Here is a 21,349-nt window from a genome sequence, read left to right as displayed (position 1 = left end):
CCACTGCTACACATTGAGGTTATCAGATGTTATCCAGGATGACTCCAAGATCTCTTTCTTGCGTGATAGGAGCAAACTTGGACCCTATCATTTCGCAAGTATAGTTGGGATTATGTTTTCCAATGTCCATTACTTTTGCATTTATCAACATGGAATTGCATCTGCCATCTTGTTACCCAGTCAATCAGTTTTGTGACTCTTTGCAGTCTGCTTTGGACTTAACTATCCTAAGTAATTTTGTATTGGCTGCAGTCTATGCCACCTCACTCATTATCCCTTTTTCCAGATCATTTATGAATATGTTGAACAGAACCCAGGCCACTGCAGATCCTTGGGGGACCCTGCTGTTCTTTTGTAATAAAATGGTTTACAATACACCCATTATGAGTCATTATTTCATTTAACACAGAAAATCCTTTAAATGAATCTGAAATAATAAGGTTTTACCAAACCACATAGGGAATGTTAAACTTCAATCACCCACACACAATACCCCAGTGCTGTCATGTCTGCATCCCAACACTCCTCCCACAGGCTAACAACATGAACTTACAACATGAACAATAGCATTTCCCTAGATGTTTATGTTCTCTGGGTGATTCTTTGCTGGCTGCCCATCCCTCCAAGCTGGTCTTCACACCTCCACCTCTCACCCTTCGGTAATGTTTCCCCCCCCCTGCTGTCACAAATACTGTGCAAAAAAAAATATGCCGTTATAATGGTTGTGGGGGGGAAATTCTGCTGCTTCCAATATATTTCATAAACAGCACTGCCAGCTTTTCAAATGGGCAAACGCACATTCAACCTCCATTCTGCCACTACTCAGAAATAGTTAAAATGTTCCTTCTGTCCAAGCAGCCTGCATCCGGTTTCATTAGCCCTGGCATCAGGAGATAAACTGGGTCTCCCAGAATAATCAGATCAAGCTCCACATCTTTAATGTCCCCAGTTCTCGTTTGGGCAAACAGTCCTTTCTCCATGAATTCAACTAGTATTGAGTTCCAAAAGATCCTTGCATCATGGACCCTCCCTGACCACTCTGCATTCTGTCTTTGACCCCGTCACAGCTCCAATCCTTGGAGACCCTGGAGAAATACTCCTTTCTGTTTATAAATTATTCACCCTTGTGGTGGTGAGTGGCGGGGCAGGGACATTTGATAGACTCATGGATTCTACTAATTGCCCAAATACCGTTGGGAACCCAATGGGTGCAAAGCCATCAATAACATTACCCAGTTTCACGACTCGGTTAGACAGCACCTTAGGAATGGCCTAGCTGACCTTCATGAGTATAGCTCCCCACCATTCCTCTCCCCACACTGAATGGGTTGGGTACATACTGGTAACATTCAGGAGTGGTCAGCTTCCAGATGTTAGTGTCAACCCATTTCTCCGTGGCTATGGGGCACCACATGTTGGTACACTGTAGCTCTGCACAGGTGTCAGCTCTGCACAGATCTCAAGAAAGGTAGCCTTCCCCATCCTGAAGTTCTCTAGCCACTACTGGTCATCCCAACTCTTCAGAACAATCCTATCCCACCAACCCACACTGGTTTCCTGGGCCCAGAAACAGCACTGAACGCTGTGTAGGTGATCCTGGAACCAGTCCTCTTGTCCAACAGCTCAGTGTCCTCCTGATTTTTTGCCTCATCCTGCTGCCACTGTTGCAGGGTATCCTCCTCCTGCTGCTCCCACATGCCCTGCTCAGTGGTGCACCTGCAATGATGAAGGCCAATGCTGAATTTGTTTGACTGAATGCTGTAATACAGCCCAAGCAACCTGGGCATATTTGCTTTTGACACCTTGGAGCATTGTTGGGTCAATGTTGGCCAACAGCAATTTTAAATTAGTGTGAGCCAGCCCAGAAAGGAAGTGTGTGGTGGAAGTGTGGGAACTTAAAAAAAAACAAAACGAATTAACTTGGCTTCCCACAATTCATTCCAAAAATGGTCTGAGGATGAACACTCCTCAGCAGCACAGAAATGGACAGTGGGATACCCCCAAGAATGCTCCACCCTTATTTCACAGCAAACTGCCAATGTGTATTCACATGGTGTGATTTGAAAATGGAATAGGCGTTCCAGATGCATACTATGGGTGTGACTCACATATTGCGAGTTACCTGACTGACTTGCATCAAAAAACTTCAGATTAAAAAACCCCGTGTAGACACATGCTCAAATGGGGAGGGAAGCAAGAAAGCCATTGATTGCCCTAATTCGATGAAGGGTTATGGTTTTGAAAACTTACAGGCAACTTCTCTCTGCTCAGAGCCCTGAATGATGGTATAAGAGGAGATCTCTTAATTTATGTAAAAAGAAAAGGAGTACTTGTGGCACCTGAGAGACTAACCAATTTACGTGATCATAAGCTTTCGTGAGCTACAGCTCACTTCATCGGATCATTGCACAGTCTCTAAGGTGCCACAAGTACTCCTTTTCTTTTTGCGAATACAGACTAACACGGCTGCTACTCTGAAACCTTAGTTTATGTAGTGTACCCTAATGTAGAGTACAGAATCTGCATTGAGCTTCCTGCAGCAGACAGGAAGCAAAATATGGCAGATTAATGAAACCTTTCTGTGCATCTACAGCTCTACTTTGCATATTTCATATTGTTTTGAGCATCTGTGGAATCCTAGGTTTAGTGGAATGTGCCTGAATGATGACAGGGCACAGACGTCAGAAAAGGTGGCCAAAAGCTCTCCCATAAAAGACAAAAAATTGAAGATAAATAGAGCTGCATCAGCAGGAATGGATATCATGGACCTTGGAGTCTAGCTCTGCATTTGCATACCCTCTGTAGATGTGAAGTTAGAGGGGAACAGAGAACAGATGTTTCAAATGCCAACATTTTGAAACAACCTTAGCATTAGATTTTTTTTAAGAGCATAAATGAGAAAGCAAGACTGAAAAATTCTGGGAAAATTCAATAATTCCGTTTCCAACAATGTTTCTGTTGTATATTTGGTAGAGTTCATATCTACTGCACATTTGCTGCTAACTATACACATTTCATTTTTGTGTGAAGCACCTAGTATATTTTGGGGCTCTCTGAAATAAGGAAGAAAGGAATGGTAAGATCAAGAGTCTTTATCAGTGATGTGATAATACTTTAACCAGGGATTCCCATAAAAATTCCCTTACCTTGTTTCCCTGTGCTCAAAGAGAAGGGCTACGGAATCAATTTATTTGTTGTCCTATTTAAACAAAAGCACTTTCTCTTAATGTTAACCAAGGAGTGAGGTAACAGAACTGGGCATACAAACTTATATTATGGTATAAAAATGTTTATACTTAGTTCCTGAAAAAATATACAGAGCGTACTGATAGTATAATATAGCATCTCTCTTTTGTGATCCAAAGATGGGAGGGCCATGTGCATGAAGAAGACCTTTTAGGTGAGTCTAAAGAATGAACATACCTTTCTCAGGGAAAAAATGGACATCCAAGGCAATCTAATGCATCCCAAAGGGGGATAAAAATCATAGAAGCATAGAACTGTAATGATGCATGGGCACCCAAGAGGTCATCAGTGTCATCCATCTGCACTGAGACAAGATTAAATATTGGTCTTCACATTTTTATGAGTCCCAGGAATGATGTAGATACCATGAAGACTAGTGCTATCTGAAAATAGTAGATAGATTGGGGGTGGGGTGAAACGGGTGGCTCGGTGACCCTACCAAAGTCAGGGACCACACCCGAACTTGCCATTCAGTTTGGTGGTGGAATTTTAACAGGAAGCACCTGGATGTCTTCCAGCCTAGCACTGGTCTTTATGGCTTTACATGAATTGTTAAACTTAACCAAGTACATCTGTTTACATATTGTTTCAAATGATTAGACATTATATAGTTTTTTTCCACACCATTTGAATGTAGCTAATCACATACCTCAACTTTACTTTTGCTGAGAAAACTCCAGGTTTTGCTGCAAATTTTTGGTCTCTTTTTGCACTGCATCCTCTGAGTTAATGTATCGAAGTGCCTCCAACTTTGTTCTTTCTGACCGGCTGCCATAGGGCAGGAATTACTGTACAGTAAAGGCATTCAATATAGAAAGGAATCAGTCTGCGTTGTGTGTCCATTGTATGTGGAATAACTAAGCAAACTGCTCTAATGATAAGACTTGCCTTGAATTATTACACTACTGGAGATCCAACATACAGCTTGGTAAATATTTACATATTTATCTCATAAGCTCAAGTTCCAGTGTCCCATGGTGTGTGTTCTGAACCATTTCTGTGATGAAAGAAAAAACATGTAATCTATTTTCCCCCTAATTTTCATATTTGACTGTATTTACCTTATTTCACTTTGCAAATGTAGGTTAAATTAAATGTGGAATAAAAATCATACAATCACTTTCCAGATAAATTCTATGCAGGACTAACACTGATGATGCAACTGTATGCATTGATGTGTGTGTGTGTGTTAGATCTCTGAGCCAGATCCTATTCCCATCTACTTTTATAGACTAAGCTTTAATTTCACAAGTATGGTATTTCTTCTCGACATTCTTTTGATATTGGAATGTTTCCAGATCTGAGGGCTTGTTTTCTTAACCTACCCACACCAATTTGGATAAATACTGGATTTCATGGAAATCCTGATTCTTTTACGATTATATTTTAAAGAGGGGTATCAGATAATCTAATTTTAAGGGCCAATATCAGCAAGTTTTAAGCCCTGATTCAGAAAGGTCTTTTTTTACTTCCTTCAGTGACTAAAGATTGACAGTTGCTTATATACCTTGCCACACAGCGTCTTTAGGGAGAAAAATGCCAATTCTTATGTCCAAATTGTGTCTAAAAGGAACTACTATCAACAGCTGTATTACATTGCTATCATTTTTTCTAGTACTGCTTACTAGAAGATCTTCCAACATTTTAATTTGATTAAATGAGAAAAACACATCTACATCTTATAACTAGTTTTCATTTTCAGCTGCTCACAATCAATTTTAAATACATATTTGTTCCTCTTGCATAGCACACAGGCTTGTGTTTATGCCTGTTACAATTATTTCTCATTAAAGATTATCAGTGTGTTCCACTACCTTTTTGCCTACAACCTTAAAGTGCTTAAGATTCCCAGAACTGACTTCTTTTCTTAAAACTGCATGGAGCAAAAGAAATATCTGATGATTTTGTTTACAGAGAGCGTATCCATGGGGGATGGGGGAGAGAGATTTTTCTAGCACAAGTTTCTTGGTGGTTGTGACTGGTAGGTTTCCTTCTAATGCAATCAATAAGACTGCAGAAGGACAAAAACAACCAACTTCACTCTGTTGGGTTCTGTTTACTCCTGAGTAACTAGAAAAGGAGGACTTGTGGCACCTTAGAGGCTACCAAATTTATTTGAGCATGAGCTTTCCTGAGTCTCTAAGGTGCCACAAGTCCTCCCTTTCTTTCTGCGAATACAGACTAAGGCGGCTGCTACTCTGACCCCTGTGTAATTGTATTTTGTGCCTGCTCTCTTTCACATGATAGCATATTGAATGTGCTAAAGCAAGGCGCAGATACAAACGCACCTACAGCGGCCATGTTGGTTTCATGCAGAGTTGTTGTACTCCCCTTGTGGGTCCCAGGATATTAAAGAGACAAGGTGGGTGAGGGAATATCTTTTATTGGACCAACTTCTAGTAAGCCACACCTCTTTGATGTAGCTCTTCCTTCTGAGCCTGGCAGCGTTGACCGGGTTTCATATAAGGTGACAGGTAGAACAGCGGCTAGCAACACGAAAGGTGACACACTTAACAATTAATAATAGATTCTACAACCATAGGCATAAAGAAGTCAGCGTTCTGACTGGCTACCATGCTAAGATGCCGCAGAGAAATGCGTTTTGATTCACATTTTTTTCTTCCCTATCAAGCCACGGGGCACATTTATAGAGACCACAGCATTTCTTGCCTGATTACAATAATGACTGTCCTATTGCACCCTGCTAGGCTCACCCTAGTGATCCAAAACACGCGCTAGTGACGGTAACCTTATGCCGCCGAATGATTGAATGTTGACCAAATATGATGATTGCGCTGTTCTCTAAGAATTCATTCCAAGCAAAGGCGATGAAAGGCCCTCCCGATCTGCCATAGGGTGTCTGAAAAGATCTGTGCTCCCACTGATGTGGAAATAACTAAATTGCTTCCTAATATGAATTAATTTTCCCATGAAGAACAACTAAATCTTCCCTTACAATGTTAACTCTTCTCTGGCTATCCAGCTGCATTGTCGACCTTAGTTTGTACAATAGAAGCAAATCCATACAAAGGGTATTTTACAGACTTGGATCTGATGAAAAGAAAATCCCTATGGAAATTGTGAGGAAATGCCCCAGTGCAGAAAGCGAAAAGGATTAAAACAAATCTTACTTAGAGTGTGGATCGTCTTTCAGGTGCCACCGGACTCCTCCTTGCTTTTGTGGATACAGACTAACAGGGCTACTACCCCTCTGATACTTGATTCAAATAGAGTAATTTGTTGGGTTCTTGCAAAATGAAATAATGGTCTCCCCCCCCACACACACACACACAAAAATCGTTTTTCTTTCTTCGCTGTGTCTTTCCTGGGAATTCCTTACACTTCCAGGAGCACCTAAGGCGCCGGATCTGTCTGAGGGTCACAGGTTTAAAATACCACTATTCAGGCGGCAACTTTCAAAGGAAGCAAGCCTTATTTGCATGGCGAAACTAATGGTAGAGCCCGCCGCCCCCTCTTCCCTGTGTCTCTTTTCCCCACAAAAAAGATGGAAGGCGCAACTTTCTGCCGCAGGAATAAGATGCTCTCCTGCTAACACTCGCCCTCTTTCAGCGTTGTCTAACCTGTATCAAAGGCGAGTAAAGGGGAACAGGGTTGTTTACAAGTTCTGACGCTTTGACTCCCGTGCAACTGGCTGCATGTTTTGGACCCGGTTCGACACCCCTGAACAACCCAGTCTTTAAAATAGATGCCCAAGACTGACACAGTAGGCGGGAAACATCTTCTTCGGGAGAAATGCTCATTGTTTTCAAGTAGGAGCTTTGCTGCATTAGCCCAATTCCTGAAATATGTGACTATGTTCACCATCGACCTATGAAAGAAAATGGCCGACCCCAGTCCAGATGGTCATTGAGTATTTGTCAATGTCTGTACATTTTAAGATTAAGACTATCGCCAGTGTTTAACTGATCGCAACAAAGAAGATACACTGAGGGCAAATTTTTCCTTGAAATTAACTCTTCTCTTGCTTCTATCCGTTACAGTGCAGAATACATACGATAGGTTACAATCCTAGATTTGATGTTTATATGCAACACAGGATATCGCCTGCACTTGGAACTAAAATGTATTGAATGTCACTTAAGAGCAGCCGATTGGCAAACCAGATAGGTATTCGAATTTTAAAACAGGGAGAAAGTGACATATATTTCATTTCAGTGTACAGTCTGCTACATTGGAATTAAAAGCTTATAAATCAGCGTTATTTCCCCTGGATGGTGCATTTCATGACGGTAGATTACAGTAGTGTAATTACTTATCAATGCCAATTCAGTTTGCAAAGAATATTTCTAATTTTGTTATTAACCAGCATAAACTTGGGTAGGAGTCATGGATTTGATATTTATTGGGGTAGGGAAAATAGTTGCGTTTTCTCTCTTCGCATTATAACACACTAAAAAGACATTTTCCTGTAAATGTCTTGTTAGAACGTTATTGAGTCTAGTTTCTCTGCATTCAGATCATTACTGGAGGCAATTTTAAGCGCTTTCTTATTTAAGCTAAAATTATGGGATGATGCTCAGCATCATAACACTTAAGAAGGTCAATACCGTTTTATGTTACTGCAAAATAAGTCTAGGAAAAACCTGTTTTGATCTTATTTTACTTTTGTAACTCAACTTGTAAATCATCGAATAAAGATTTACCTTTGATTTCTCCTGGTTGTGTTTGGTTGTGATTCTGTTATGACTTGCAAAAGGGCTAAACACACACAGAGCAGCCAGGTTTCTTCTTTAATAGCATCTCTCAAGATGCGTGTGCGGGTCAAAGGAATGTTTACAACATGGAGTCAAGTTCAATGACAAAAACCTGTGAAGAAAAAAAATCCCAACCCTGCCTCGGTGTGCTGTGGGCATGAACTTGAACAAAAGAAAGGAGTAGAAAGCTGGGGAAAGGAGGAAATACTCTACAAAGATGTTACCCCCTAGGGAAATATTTAATTTTCTCACATCCAATAGTATCCCTGATATTTCTTTAATTAGAAGAAAGAAAGAAAGAAAGAAAGAAAGAAAGAAAGAAAGAAAGAAAGAAAGAAAGAAAGAAAGAAAGAAAGAAAGAAAGAAAGAAAGAAAGAAAGAAAGAAAATGCCCAGGTGTGTATGAACATAAGCTTTGGAAAGCACTTCCGTCCGATGAAGTGAGCTGTAGCTCACGAAAGCTTATGCTCAGATAAATTGGTTAGTCTCTAAGGTGCCACAAGTCCTCCTTTTCTTTTTGAGAATACAGACTAACACGGCTGCTACTCTGAAACCTGCTTTCCCTTTCGCAACCAAGTCTCCCACTGTAGTTAATGGGAGTTTTGGGTGCACCAGCAAGGCGGGTCTGCGCCTTCCATGGGTGAAAAAAAAAACACCACAGAAATTAAAGTCCACACAAGCAGTAGAAAGCAGCGTGGTGATCCCACCATGGCACTGAGTTTGTAAAGCGCACTGAATAACCATGAGGGCCACTCTCAAGGATGTGCAAGAGAATGAAACTAAATGACACTTTCAAAATGTATCTGCTGGACGTTAGACACTTTCCTACTAAAGTCATCTGGGGTTAACATCCTTCCCATGCCACTGGCCTCAGACCGATCATTTGTTCCATTTCCCTATTTCACTTCTTCGCAAGATCATTCCACTCATAAGAAAGCGACCCATCTCTCAGTGAGAGCCCTCAATATTTGCAGGGTGGGTTGTTGTTGTTTTTTTTTTTTTTTTTTTTAAAGATTCCCTGAGTTTTCCAGTAACTACAGGAGACAGTGTGTTTTTATTCTCCTCACGTGCCTTTGGAGCCGAACCGGATTTTGCCTTTGCTTTCAATGGAAGCAGGATCGAGCGTGTGTCGTCTCAAGTGCTTGCTTCCAATACCGCTTCCCAAATTCTGGGGTGAGAGGAATGCCGGAGAAATGTTAGCTATTAACACAAACAGGAATCTGTGCAAGTGCTGGAAACTCCAGAAATGAATCTCTGTCCGCTTGCAGCTAGGCTCCTATTTTTAAAAGGGATCCAAGCACGACTTTTAAAATAGCAAAACAAGACCCAGCGACGACAACAACAGAACCACAATGTTTATCTGGCCTTTATCTAATTTCAAATTCACACTGAAACAAAATCCAGTGATCTGCCTTGCAAAACCGTTGCTCTCAACGCAAGGCAATTGGGTTTTTCATAAACACGTATTTGACACATTATATATTTGCGTGTGTTTATATGCATATATAAAAAAAGGAAACAGAGTGGAAAACCATGAAAATATGCCAATCAAATGCAGGCATTTTCCTGAGGGAAATTTGATCTTTAAAAACAATCAGCAACAATTACAGTAAAGGCTTGTTCGAACTCTATATACGAACACATAGGCAATTCCGTATGTAATTATTATATAATTAGGTATTCCAGCTCAGATAATTATCTTACTTTTCACAATATCTACATTAGTTTAGCATTCATTTTATATTCTGAAATTTAATTTCAGGTTCACGCGCTCTTTTACTGAATTCAGCGGGCGAGTTTATAAAGCGATGCCGTTTTAGTTCAAATATTTGAATGAAAGGCTCTGTCAGGTGTAATTTTATTAATTGCGGTATAATTCCTTTTTTAAAAAGCAGGAAATATTGTCACTGCTGTTTTTATCTGATTTTCTCCCACTAAAGCAGCCAAGAAAAATACAGTGAAGCAGTGCTCCATAGAAAATATTTGAACCCAATATTATCTGAAATATTTTCAAGAAGAGAAGAGAATTTTACTCTGTTCCACTTAAATGGCTGCTGGCTCAGTGTCCCTGCAGCGTTAGATGAAGAATATTTTGTCTCCGTTTAAAAAAATCCAGAATTTAGATTTTGAGTTTAGATTTGCAGAAAGGAGAGACCCCCTTGATTTGTTTTCATATCTCCTTGTCTCCTGGCTAATGTTCTCGTGTCAACCGCAAAAATCCCCCAACTAAATAACCATTTCCGGAAAAGAGAAAAGCGGTCTGATTATACTAGTAACTGAAATACTGGTGAATTTGGGACAACTAAAACTGGATGATTAAATTGGGGATTAGGTCCTGCTTTGAGCAGGGGCTTGGACTAGATGACCTCCTGAGGTCTCTTCCAACCCTGATAGTCTATGATTCTATGCTCAGTGGTGCTAGACACCAGGTATCCAAGTGCAATACAAGGTACATTCTTTTCAACTCAAAAATATCTTTTAGGGGAGATTTGTGTACACACTGAATGTTTAGGAGAATCACCCCCCCCCCTCTTTTTTTTTTCTTACTCCCCACGTGGATTTTCTTCCCAAGCAGAGAGATTCATGCCTGGCCTACAATGATATGACGAAACAATAATGACCTGTTTCTAAGGATTCCTAGTTCTGTGTTTGTCTTTCCTCCTGAGTCCCCTTTCATTTTCCCCTCTAGAGCTGATAACTTCTTACTGGTTTCAGAGTAGTAGCCGTGTTAGTCTGTATCAACAAAAAGAAAAGGAGGACTTGTGGCACCTTAGAGACTAACCAATTTATTTGAGCATAAGCTTTCGTGAGCTACAGCTCACTTCATCGGATGCATTTACTATGTTGATGTCTTTTTCTTCCTTTCATAACCCTTTATAACAATTTTGCTGGGGGTTTGTTTTGTTGGGTAGGAGTAATTGTTGTGTTTTTTTTTTGTTTCCCCCAGCCCAGAGGATCCTGCTCACTCACTCCCGCCTCGCCCCCTAGCAAGCCAAAAAACCCGCGCAGCCATTTATCTTAAAGCCTTTCTTACCTTGCACGTATATATGTATATGAATGGACTGGGTAGGCCCAACAAACATCACACTCTGGCTTCTCTAGGTTTCAAGTTAAATGGGAAAATCACCTTCAGCAGCCATGGGAGAGAAATCCAGAAAATTCTTCGTTCTCGGTGCGGGGGGAGGAGGAAAGGGCATTCATCCTACCTCGAAAATCCTTTTGTTTCTTTTTTAAAGTGTTCCCTTCCCTTCCCCCCCCTTTTTTTTACAAGCTTTCCAAGTGTTTTTCTGCACCCGCCCCATAAAGATCTTCATAACTCTCACCCTCCTGGTTTTAAAAGATCTTTTTTGAATCCTCCCACCCCCGCCCCCGGCATTTTTTCGTCTCAAGTTCGAAGTGGATGTAGCTGAGGATAGTAAAGGAGGGGCAAATTCAGAGTGGTATCTTTCAGGCGTGGAGCAGCTCAGTTGTAGAGTCCGGTGTGTGTGTGTGTCTGTGTGTGTGTGTGTGTGTGTAAAAATATATATATAAACTAAGATACAGAAGTCCTTGCTCAAAGATGCCTTTATGCAGACAGTATATGTGGGTGGGTTATAAACCACACAAGGTATTCCATTAAGGAGACCCTTGTACAAACCTTGTGTGAGTTATGGAATACATAAAGCATTGCTCTGAGGACCCCTCTGATACAAACAGGTAGGCAAATATCCTATTGTTAGAAACCCAAACCCTCGCTTGACCTCCACCATATTGTACCATGCGCTTCTGCCGAATCTGTTTGCATTGAATAAATTACAGCAACCAGTTTATTAAATCACTGTGCTTGTCTCGCAAACCCCGTTTCCGTTACATAGACCTCAGACTAGATATACAAGCGAATATACCTGAATGCAAATTTCGGGAGATTTATAGCTTTCCATGCCCCAGAAATACAGAAATGATTAAGGTGCTGCTCGTAGAAAGGACCCTAAATCAAATATTAATGAAGACGGGGACAGGGGAAGATAATGTTAATTTGATTTACTACATTATTGCTCTCAGTGTTTTGGTTTGTTTATTTTAGATTCCAGTGGGGGGAGGGGAGGAGGAAATATATGATCAATGGGTTTAATCCTGTAGGATACATAGAAGGAACCTTTAGGATAGGCAGCCCTTTCCATACACACGTAAAAGTCTTGATTTCTTCTCAGTAACTGATTAGCCAAGAGCGATTCCAGAGGCCAGAAGACCAGACAAAATTGGGGTTTCTAACTTGAACCCATAGGGGCCAGTAATTTGGTTGGTCGATTCTCTGAAACCCATTGTTTCAAGGTCTTCGAAATATAATCCCCAGCCCCTTGCTCCTCTCTAGAATGTCAAAGGCCCCCAACTCATTAACTGGAAGAAAGCGGATTGCACAAATGTGGCTCAGAACCATGCGTGTATACCAGCTTCCATCAAATGCATTTTCTGCCTTATTCTTTCCTTTTTTTCCCTTTCTGTCTTGCAAGCCAGTAAGCAATTCTTCTTGTTGTGCAGCCCTGCCCAGAAATCGCTCTTCGTGACCTGCTTGCTTGTGATGTTTTGTAAGTAACAAAGGAAAGTGCTGGTAAATTGGAATGAAGTTCCGCCACTTCTGAGAGACAAAATAAACCACCACGAAGCCGGTATCCTGATGGCTGCACTGCATTCTCCAGTAAACCAGATTCTGATCTCACTGGTGTAAATCCGGAGTTATTCCGGATGTACATCTGAGTAACTCAGAGCAGAATCTGGACCCAGGCTAGCAGCAAAGCACTCCGGATTCGAGTGGACCCCTGCATCCCTGCCCTAGTGTAAATATTTCAGCTACCAAGTTAGAAATCGGCTTTGCTTGCTCATTCATCGCTCTGGAAATGGGCTGATGTTTAAATACTTACTTCTATTTGTGTACTGGTATACCAGGACAGAGAGAGAGAGAGCGCGAAAGAGAGCGAGAGAGAGAGATTCTGTATTCGTGTGTAGGTATTTGTTTTGTATATGCTTGTGTATATTTTTATGTCTATGTCTGAACGTGTTTGTGTGTTGTTAGGTGTATGGCTGTGCTTGTTTATATGCTTCTGTGTGTGTGGTTGTGTGTGGATGTATGTGTGGGTCTCTCGCTCGCTCTCTTTGTGTGTGTGTATAAATATTTGTATGTCTGTGTGTACTTGTTTGTGTGGTTGTGTGAGCGCGCGAATACAGATTCCTGCCCCAGGAATTTCCATGGTGTTGAGCTTTCTTATTTTTTGTCCCCAACACGCCCAATAAGAGAAACTCAGACCTCGAAATAGACAAATAAAACATATAGACACCATGAGATGGGCACTCTGAATTTTACAAGGCAAGACCTCATGCCACCGTGTCCTTTTACACTAGCAAACAGAAGATGGAGCTCTTGGTCTTCTAATAAGCAGCGCCTCTTTAATGCCAAACTCTAAACGCTTTCTGATTCTAGGAGGCTCGTTCCTAACTATTCGGGGGAGCGGGGAATGCTCAGGGTCAAGGTCACTGCTGCCTAATGGTGTAGGGAACTCGGTCTCAGAGGTCAAAGTTAAGGGCTGAGATATTGTGGCTCAGAGAAGGCCCCTCCCACTCGCTGCAGAGAGCCCCACTTTTGGAGAGTTCAGAGAGACAGCCATTTGCTCCTACCCCCGCTCCCAACCATCAGCTGTTCCCTCGATCATCCATATCATAACCCTCTAGGTTACTCCCATCCATACTGAATGAGCAAGAGCGTTTGATCACACCCAGGCCGCCCCCCACGATCCAACCATCGCACCTGGGCTTCCTCACACCAGCAGCCACCCGTGGAAAATAAAATGTCACAGTCTTGTTTGGCTTTTTTGCTTGGGTTTTTTTCCACCCTCAACATTCACTCATTCCGGGGAGTCATGGGGCGGGGGCGGGGCATACAAGTATACAATGCAGTTATATTGACATGTGTAAGAGCGGGGGGGGGGTACAAGTACTGAGGAAATGGATTAATTATTACTAATTGCAACAGAGAGAGAGAGAGAGATTTCTGCTCAATCTATGAACCCTACGCTTTATATTTATGGGACTGCACTTACGGTATTTGCCTCGAGTCAAGGTTCACAGATTGAAGATGATGGTATCTTGTAAATATGAGAAATACAACATCAAAAGGAAGAACGGAGACAAGCTGTTAAACAATGGTCTGTGGTTATTTAGGATATTCGCTGTGTTTTGAGTGGTTAGGGCTTTAAAAAAAAAAAGAAGAAGTGAGCAGGACGTTTTGCGTTTGACTAGCCTCTACATAAAACGAAAGTGCCAGTCGCTAGAGTTTTACATGCAAGTTCAAATACATCCGTAGTGGAGGAATCATCGCTGGAAGCTTCTTCCTCTAAATACTGAAAAGATTCTGTATGATATACTTTAAAGAAAAGAGCAATTAATATCCCAGTTGCTTCTCTGAAATCCTACACCCAACCCTAACCGATAAAATAAGCTTACAAGTCGAGCAATATTATTTCACTATGTTGTTATAGGACGTTTGTACAAGATCTCACAATATCTAACATTGGTATTATATTGGAGGTCCTCTCAGCCTATGATATCAAATGTACGAATATGACGGGTTATTATGAAGAGCCGGAGAGCGGAAATGGGTATGTATAAACATGTACAGATAGCACACAAATGCGTGTACATATATACATGGAGCTGTGTGTATGTGTATCTAAATAAAGGCACTAATATATTTATACCCACTCAGTTTACACATACACAAGCATTGATGCACACATCCATTTTATATTACATACGTGTGTGTCTAAATGTGTGTACGTACGTGTGTAAATATGCATGACAAACATAATGTATGCACATGTGTATACATACATGTCTTGCGCACACATACACACATATATCCGCATGCATACATATATCATATACATGACTATATATAAATACTCACGACTATAAATATATATTCAGTCGTGTGTATTTGTATATAAGCATATATATGTATGCATAAATGTGTGTGTATATATTTAGTTGTATATATACACACTTGAGTATAATATATATTCAGTAGTGAGTGTATTTATATATAAGCATATATATGAATACAAACGTGTATAAATGTGCATATTTATATATACGTCTGTACATATATTCAGTCACATGTGTGTATTTACATATAAGAATATATATATTTCAGACTGTAGTTTATAAGGCTAATTTTCTCCTGACCCACATAAGAAATTGTTAAAACTATTCCGTCTAAAAATGCCCCAACTCCACAGCTGAGGGGTTTGCAATCAACCGGGCGAGTTTGGTGCACACGCTGAACGAGACGCCATCCAGAGCCTTCTTACGCATTTGGAATTTATTAATTCGGTTCACTCAGGCGGTTTCCCAAAGCGCTCTCGGGAACGGAGCTCATACAAAGGGACAGCGACAGAGAGACTACGGCGCTCACGGGGCGCTGTAAGGCAAAACCGGTAAACCGCACACATTCCGTGACAGCCAGACGGGGTCATGTCGCATCTTCCTAAATCAACGGCATTTACAGAAGGGTTTAACTTATTAAAGGATCGACAACAAGGCCACAGATAAAGCGCGTCCTTCGCCTGGATGCACTGGGCGGGAGCTGGCGGGCGTGGGGCTGGGGGAGGCGGGGGATGGGGGCGTGAGGATAAGTCAAATTTCCAGGTGATGATTTTTTCCCCCCTCCTTGGTTTTTCTTTACATCTCAGGCCCACACAGACCCAGCAGGGGAGCAGGGGTGGCGGCTGTGTTGTTATCATAGTGGGGTCGTCCTTGTTTCCTCACGGGGTGCTGCTGGTTTTGACTTTGGCGACCACTTTCTTCTCTTTCACCCTCCTGTTCTGAAACCAAATGGTAATCTGTCTCTCCGTGAGGTTGGTGGCGGCGGCGATCTTCCTCCTCTTGTCCTTGGTGATGAATTTGCTGCTGGCGTATTCCTTCTCCAGCTCCTTCAGCTGCCCCTTGCTGTAGGGAACCCTCTTCTTGCGACCCCGGCGGAAGGAACCGGCGTCCGGCGGGTGCTGGGCCATATCTGAGCGCGGAGAAAGAACAGAGCTTAGCTCCGGGGGTAAAGACTAGCTGGACGCACAGGGGCTGGGGAAACAGACAAGAACGCTGCATCTAGGGCGTGTAACTGACCAACACCCCTCACATCCTCCTCTAAATGGGGACAAGCAAGCGCCCTTTTATTTCTCTAGAATTATTTCATCACCATAAATTATCCTTCTCCTTTTTTTTAGTTTAAAAAAAATCAAATTACGTTGCAAGGAACAGAATCACATTAATACCTATTGACTCGCTCGGATTTGTGGCATATTCCAAAGCATATGCTTGAATAGGTGTGTGTGTGTATTCATTCATATATATACACACCTTGAATAGGGGAGTGTGTGTGTGTATATTCATATATATATGAATAGGTGCTTTTGTTGGACACACATACACACTTAGAATGCACCATATTGCAAGGTACATGCCTGAATGGGAATAATACGCACACACACGCTTGCTTAGATTGTGGCTTCTTGCAGAGTGCATTATTGCATCACAATAATACTGATGCGTTTACTTGCTTGCATTGTGCCATGTTGCAGAGTACCTTCTTAAACCAGAATCAGCACTGGAGTCTATTTGCTTAGACCGTGCTAGGTGTCAGAATTATATCGCAGGCCTTCTATTTGTTTGGAGTGTGACATGTTGCAACTGTACATCCCTGAACTGGAATATCCACACCTGAAAACTTCTTTGTAGATCCCTTCATCGTTCCACACTAGAGCAAACCATTTCAGCTAAGTCACCTGCCTGGCACATCAGTCTACCTAAAGCTTCCGAGAGGCGCCTTAAGCCGAGAAAGCAGGGCAAGGGTTTGGGAACATTACCTGAAAAGGCAGATTTCCAGAGGTGCCCAGCCTGGTTTTGATCTTTGGGGCAACACATCTGGCTGTTCCAACCGCTGGTTAAAGCCCACGGCTGGTGATAACTGTCCACGGGTAAAAGTGTCTCATGCCTGGGCTCTCCCGGCCCACCTATGGTCTGAACTACAGAAACGTCCAGGTAGCTAGCCATGGGCTGGTAAGGGCCTGCGTAGCCGGGGTAGAAAGCCAACTCTGTCGGTCGGGTCTGGTAGTCATCAGCGGCCGCTGGGGTGTCCACATATTTCTCTGCAGAGTAGCTGGACTGGGGGCAAGGTTTGAGGGAGCTCCTGGCAACCCGACAAGAGTAATAACCGCTGCCGAAATATCCATAAGGTAAAGGCGGGGTGGTGGAGGAACTTTGGGAGATAGCAGGGCACGGAATGTACTGCTTGGAGGGCTCCCCGGGACCTGCACTGGGAGCATCCAGGGTGGGGTGGTTAGAGCCCTGCACGAAGGCAGGAGGCGGGGGCCCTCCTACGGCAGAGTGAGCCACCAGATTTCTGCACTGGCTTGCAGCAAAACCGCCCGCCCCCATGAGCCCCTCCATGCTCCTCTTGGTGCTTTCATCCAGCTCCTCGGCGCTTGCGAAAGTCCCAGGGTCCATGCAGCGAGGTTTGCAGGCCGGTGCATGGGTCAGATCATACTCGGCAGCATTTGAGCTCTGGGGAAGGAGGGCTCCTCATCTTTTTAAGAGCCTGGGAACTGCAGAGGAGGGTGCATTGCCTCCAGCCAAGCTGCTCTGACGCAAACTACGTGGCTCTCCCAGCCGAGTTATTCATTGGCTGCTGAGAGCCCATGGGAGAAGTGAGGGGGGAAGGGAAGAGAGAAGGCGGGGTGTGTGTGTGGGGGGGGGGGTGGGAACCAAAACCCTAATAGTCTTATTGCGAAAATCCTTTTATTGCAGTTGTGCAAAAACTAAACCCCTGCACAAGCGACAGGCCAAACAAAATCAAGCGGGGGTAGGGGGTGGGGTGGGGGTGGGGGAGTTTTTGCTTCTCAAACTGCATCTTACCAAGAAGGAGCGGAGACTATAGGAACATTCCCAGTGAGAAAACTCTACGCTGGAAAGGAATTCGTTGTCTACGTTCTTTCAGGCAGATCTGATCTTGCACTAGAAACTACACTTCCAAAAAACTACCCTATGCAGGAACATTTTCCCCATGAGAAGACACAACGCTTGCCTGAGCATGTTAAGAATTCAGAATCTCCTTGTTTCTAAAACGTTAGACGTCCTTAGAATTACTTCGATTTTATTTATTATAAAGTTAGAATAACTTTAGAAGTTAATATACTCTTTTCCCTGTTGATGCAGTTCATAAGGGCTCTCCTAAACCGCACGGGTTTTCTGACTGTTTCCTCGCTAGGAGCGTGTGTGGCTCTCTTTCCCCCCCTCTCTGCCTGCAAACGTTCATTCAATTATTTTTTTTTTTTTTAAATATGTTTTTTATTTAAAACAGTGAGCGAGCGAGAGGGTTTACATAACAATTGTAAAAGACAATGGTCCCCTGGGAGGGAAAGAATGAAGAGTCAGGGAGGGGAAAGCCATGAAGGAAAGGATACAATTTTGGGGAAAGGGTGGGAGCAATCAACAATGCTACAAAATGCTGGGTCTGCCATATAATTGCAAAAGCTGAAAAATCCTCTTGCACTAACTATGTGCAGAAGGAAAGTCTGGGAGGGTTGTTTTTTTTTTAAGAGCTGCATTAATCCACACCAGACATAGCCTTGCCTTGTTTTCACTGGGTGGCGGCATGGCATTGAACGCCGTCTCGGGAAACATAACTGCCCTTTTTAAAAAAACAAATCGAGGTTTTCAGTGATAGCTGCTTACAGATGAGCTGCCCCAGTCTCTGGAAGAGGTTCTGAGCGAGTAAATAATTCTGTCATGCACCGACAGAGAAGTTTTGGAATGACTACACAATTCAGACGTACCCGTGTGTGCCAAAGAAAGGAACGGAGTATCTAAAAGGAAAAGGAGGACTTGTGGCACCTTAGAGACTAACCAATTTATCTGAGCATAAGCTTTCGTGAACTACAGCTCACTTCATCGGATGCATTCCTTTTCTTTTTGCGAATACAGACTACTAACAAGGCTGCTACTCTGAAACCTGAGAGTATGCAAAGTTTTTGAACGATTAAATAATATAGATACGCACTCTTTCTCGTCCAGACACACGTCTCTGAATTATGAATTCAATCCAAAACTTTTCCAAATCTCTGTGTGTGTTTTCTTCTCTCGTACACACGCGAATAAATAATTGTGTGTTTTATTGTCTATAAGCGCACGATGCTAATACGCACACATACCCTCTCACACAAGTATGTGTCTGTTTTCCTTCAAAAAAGCGTTTGGTTGAAACGTCTTCCACTTCGCCTGGTTTTTGCCCAGAGGATAGGGTTCATAAGACCGCGTGCATTTCCAGGCAGGCTTGCCTCGCATGACTATTTGAATGGATTTTGCTCTTTTAGGTTTCATTTTTATTTTTAATTTGCAAAGAGAAAGTTTTGGAACAGCTGAGCCGCCTTCCTGAGAGACTTCTGCTTCCTGAGGTTACAAATCTTCAGACGCCCAGTCCTGATACTTTAACAATCAAATCATAACACCGGTTTTAACCATGTCCCAGAGGTTTTTTTAAAAAAAATTGAAAGTATTTTAAACGTAGGGATGGTCACAGCAGTAATAAAGCAAGGGTGCTAGTGAGGGAATGGATTAAAAGAAGGTCTTGAGCGCGCATTCATCCAACATACATTTTCAAATCTCTGGTCACTCAAATCTTTAAAACTTCCAAGGACTTTACATTGTGACTTTGTTCTTAGCTCCGTTTGGAGGTTTGCTCTTGTTATACAATGTCTTGTTTTGTGTAGTTTATTGGCACCATAGCTCTGGTCGCTGACAAAAGCTTTAAATGATCATTAGATGTAAGCCAAAACCATGACATCTTTTAAAAAAAAAAATCAGGTTAGCAAAGGAATACCAAAGAAAGGCTTGTTTCCAATAATCTCTCTCTTGTCTATCTATACCCATATCTCTGTGTATGTATATGTGTGTGTATCCGATTAATTAGCTATTTTAGATCAATGATGGAATGGCACATTATCTTCGCAGTTAACCATTACCACAGGCAAGTTCTCCTCTTTACTCACATGAGTAACCCATTTTAAATAAATGATTCAGACAAGCAAAATGCGGCCCTGAATGCGGGCAGAATTCACAGCGGAAAGTCATTTTATTTCTTTAAAAACGTAAGCGGGGGGAGTGGGGGGAAGCGCGAGGGGGGGTTGTGTCGGTCCTGTCCTTCTCCCATCGAAATCAACGATAACTTTTGCAGCTGGATCAGCGGCAGCAGGATTGAGCTCTAGGTTCCAAACACAAAGTCTGGAGATCACAGTATGGCCTGTCATCATTTTATGCTTCACACTCTCTAAAGAGCCTTAAAGTCGCTTATGGGTGAGTCTTAGCCAAATTTTAGGCTGGTTTCTCCTTGGATTTCTTTTTAACTAGCAAATGGTCCTAATTTTTTTTTAACTCTCTCTTTTAAGTCTACGCTATTCTCGTTTCAAGGCTATTTTTAAAGATATCATTTAAAAGCGGCCACTGTTTTCTTCATTGTCTTTATTCACTTCTGTTTCCAAATCATCCTCCGAGCTTGGGAACCCGGCTGTGACACCATTCAGCCAGGCAAATGTTTGCAGACAGGGGGAAAACACACTAAAGTCTCAAGATGCTCCTTTGCATGAAGGTCAGACACAATCTGAAGGTCAAGGCCAAGTTGAAAGTTAAGAGTCTGTTTACCTCTGGCGCTTTTCTATTCAGCAGAGCTCTATATACTGGCTTGACCTTTGCAAGTCCCAAGTCCACCGTTCTTTTAATGAGGCAGACACACCGAAGGCTATTACCAGCAATGTCTGACTTGAGAATTCACAGCTCGGTGTTAGACACCATCCTACAAGAGAGTTTTACTACCCTTTAATCAAGTTGTCCACGCATCAAGAAATACGGAGATTGGTTTTCGAAAGTTCCTAACCAAACGAGCAAGTGTATTGATGTCAGAATAAAATGTGAACAATAATATATTCAGAAGAAGCTACTGAAAGCAGGCCAATTGTGGTTTGGTGATACAGTAGAGTCCTCCAAAGAAAGTCTTTGGGGGATTTTTGTAGTTGTTTTGCTTGCTTTACTTTTTTTGACTGGTATTCAAGATTAAAACAAACAAACAAAGTAGGGTTCACAAGCACATCTGTGATGATATCATGTTATTATACGTCCAGGACTTTCAGAGAGTAAACTCAGTCCAATATAACTCTGTACATATCCTGCAGTCCTTCCTTCTGCAAAAGTCTCACTGAAAGCAATTGTGTTGATTGCCGGAGTAAAAACAACAGGTGCGGATTTAGCTTTGTACCCAGTATCACCCGATTTATGACAATTCTCTGTTTGGGTTGGTACAGTCCAATGGACTAA

At 42.2% G+C, this 21,349-nt stretch overlaps 1 protein-coding gene across 1 annotated transcript; it reads right to left on the bottom strand.

Moving 5' to 3' along the window:
* Positions 1–15,753: 15,753 nt before the first annotated feature.
* HOXB13 (homeobox B13) lies at positions 15,754–17,491 on the bottom strand. The gene is made up of 2 exons (XM_048830375.2): positions 16,852–17,491; positions 15,754–16,004 (listed from the first exon to the last, which is right to left on the bottom strand). The coding sequence occupies exons 1-2, from the start codon at positions 17,489–17,491 to the stop codon at positions 15,754–15,756; spliced, it is 891 nt and encodes a 296-aa protein (XP_048686332.1).
* Positions 17,492–21,349: the final 3,858 nt, after the last annotated feature.

This window comes from Caretta caretta, chromosome 27 (assembly GCF_965140235.1).
Source record: "Caretta caretta isolate rCarCar2 chromosome 27, rCarCar1.hap1, whole genome shotgun sequence".
Taxonomy (NCBI): domain Eukaryota; kingdom Metazoa; phylum Chordata; order Testudines; family Cheloniidae; genus Caretta; species Caretta caretta.
Note: the sequence above shows the minus strand (reverse complement) of the source record. Positions and strands in the feature narration are given on the sequence as shown.

What these genes read in the sequence shown, in the direction of transcription:
- HOXB13 (XM_048830375.2), bottom strand. Translation starts at nt 17,491, where the DNA reads ATGGACCCTGGGACTTTCGCAAGCGCCGAGGAGCTGGATGAAAGCACC. An exon ending in CTGGAAATCTGCCTTTTCAG is followed by an intron (nt 16,005 to 16,851) that starts GTAATGTTCCCA and finishes CTCCGCGCTCAG; the next exon opens with ATATGGCCCAGCACCCGCCG.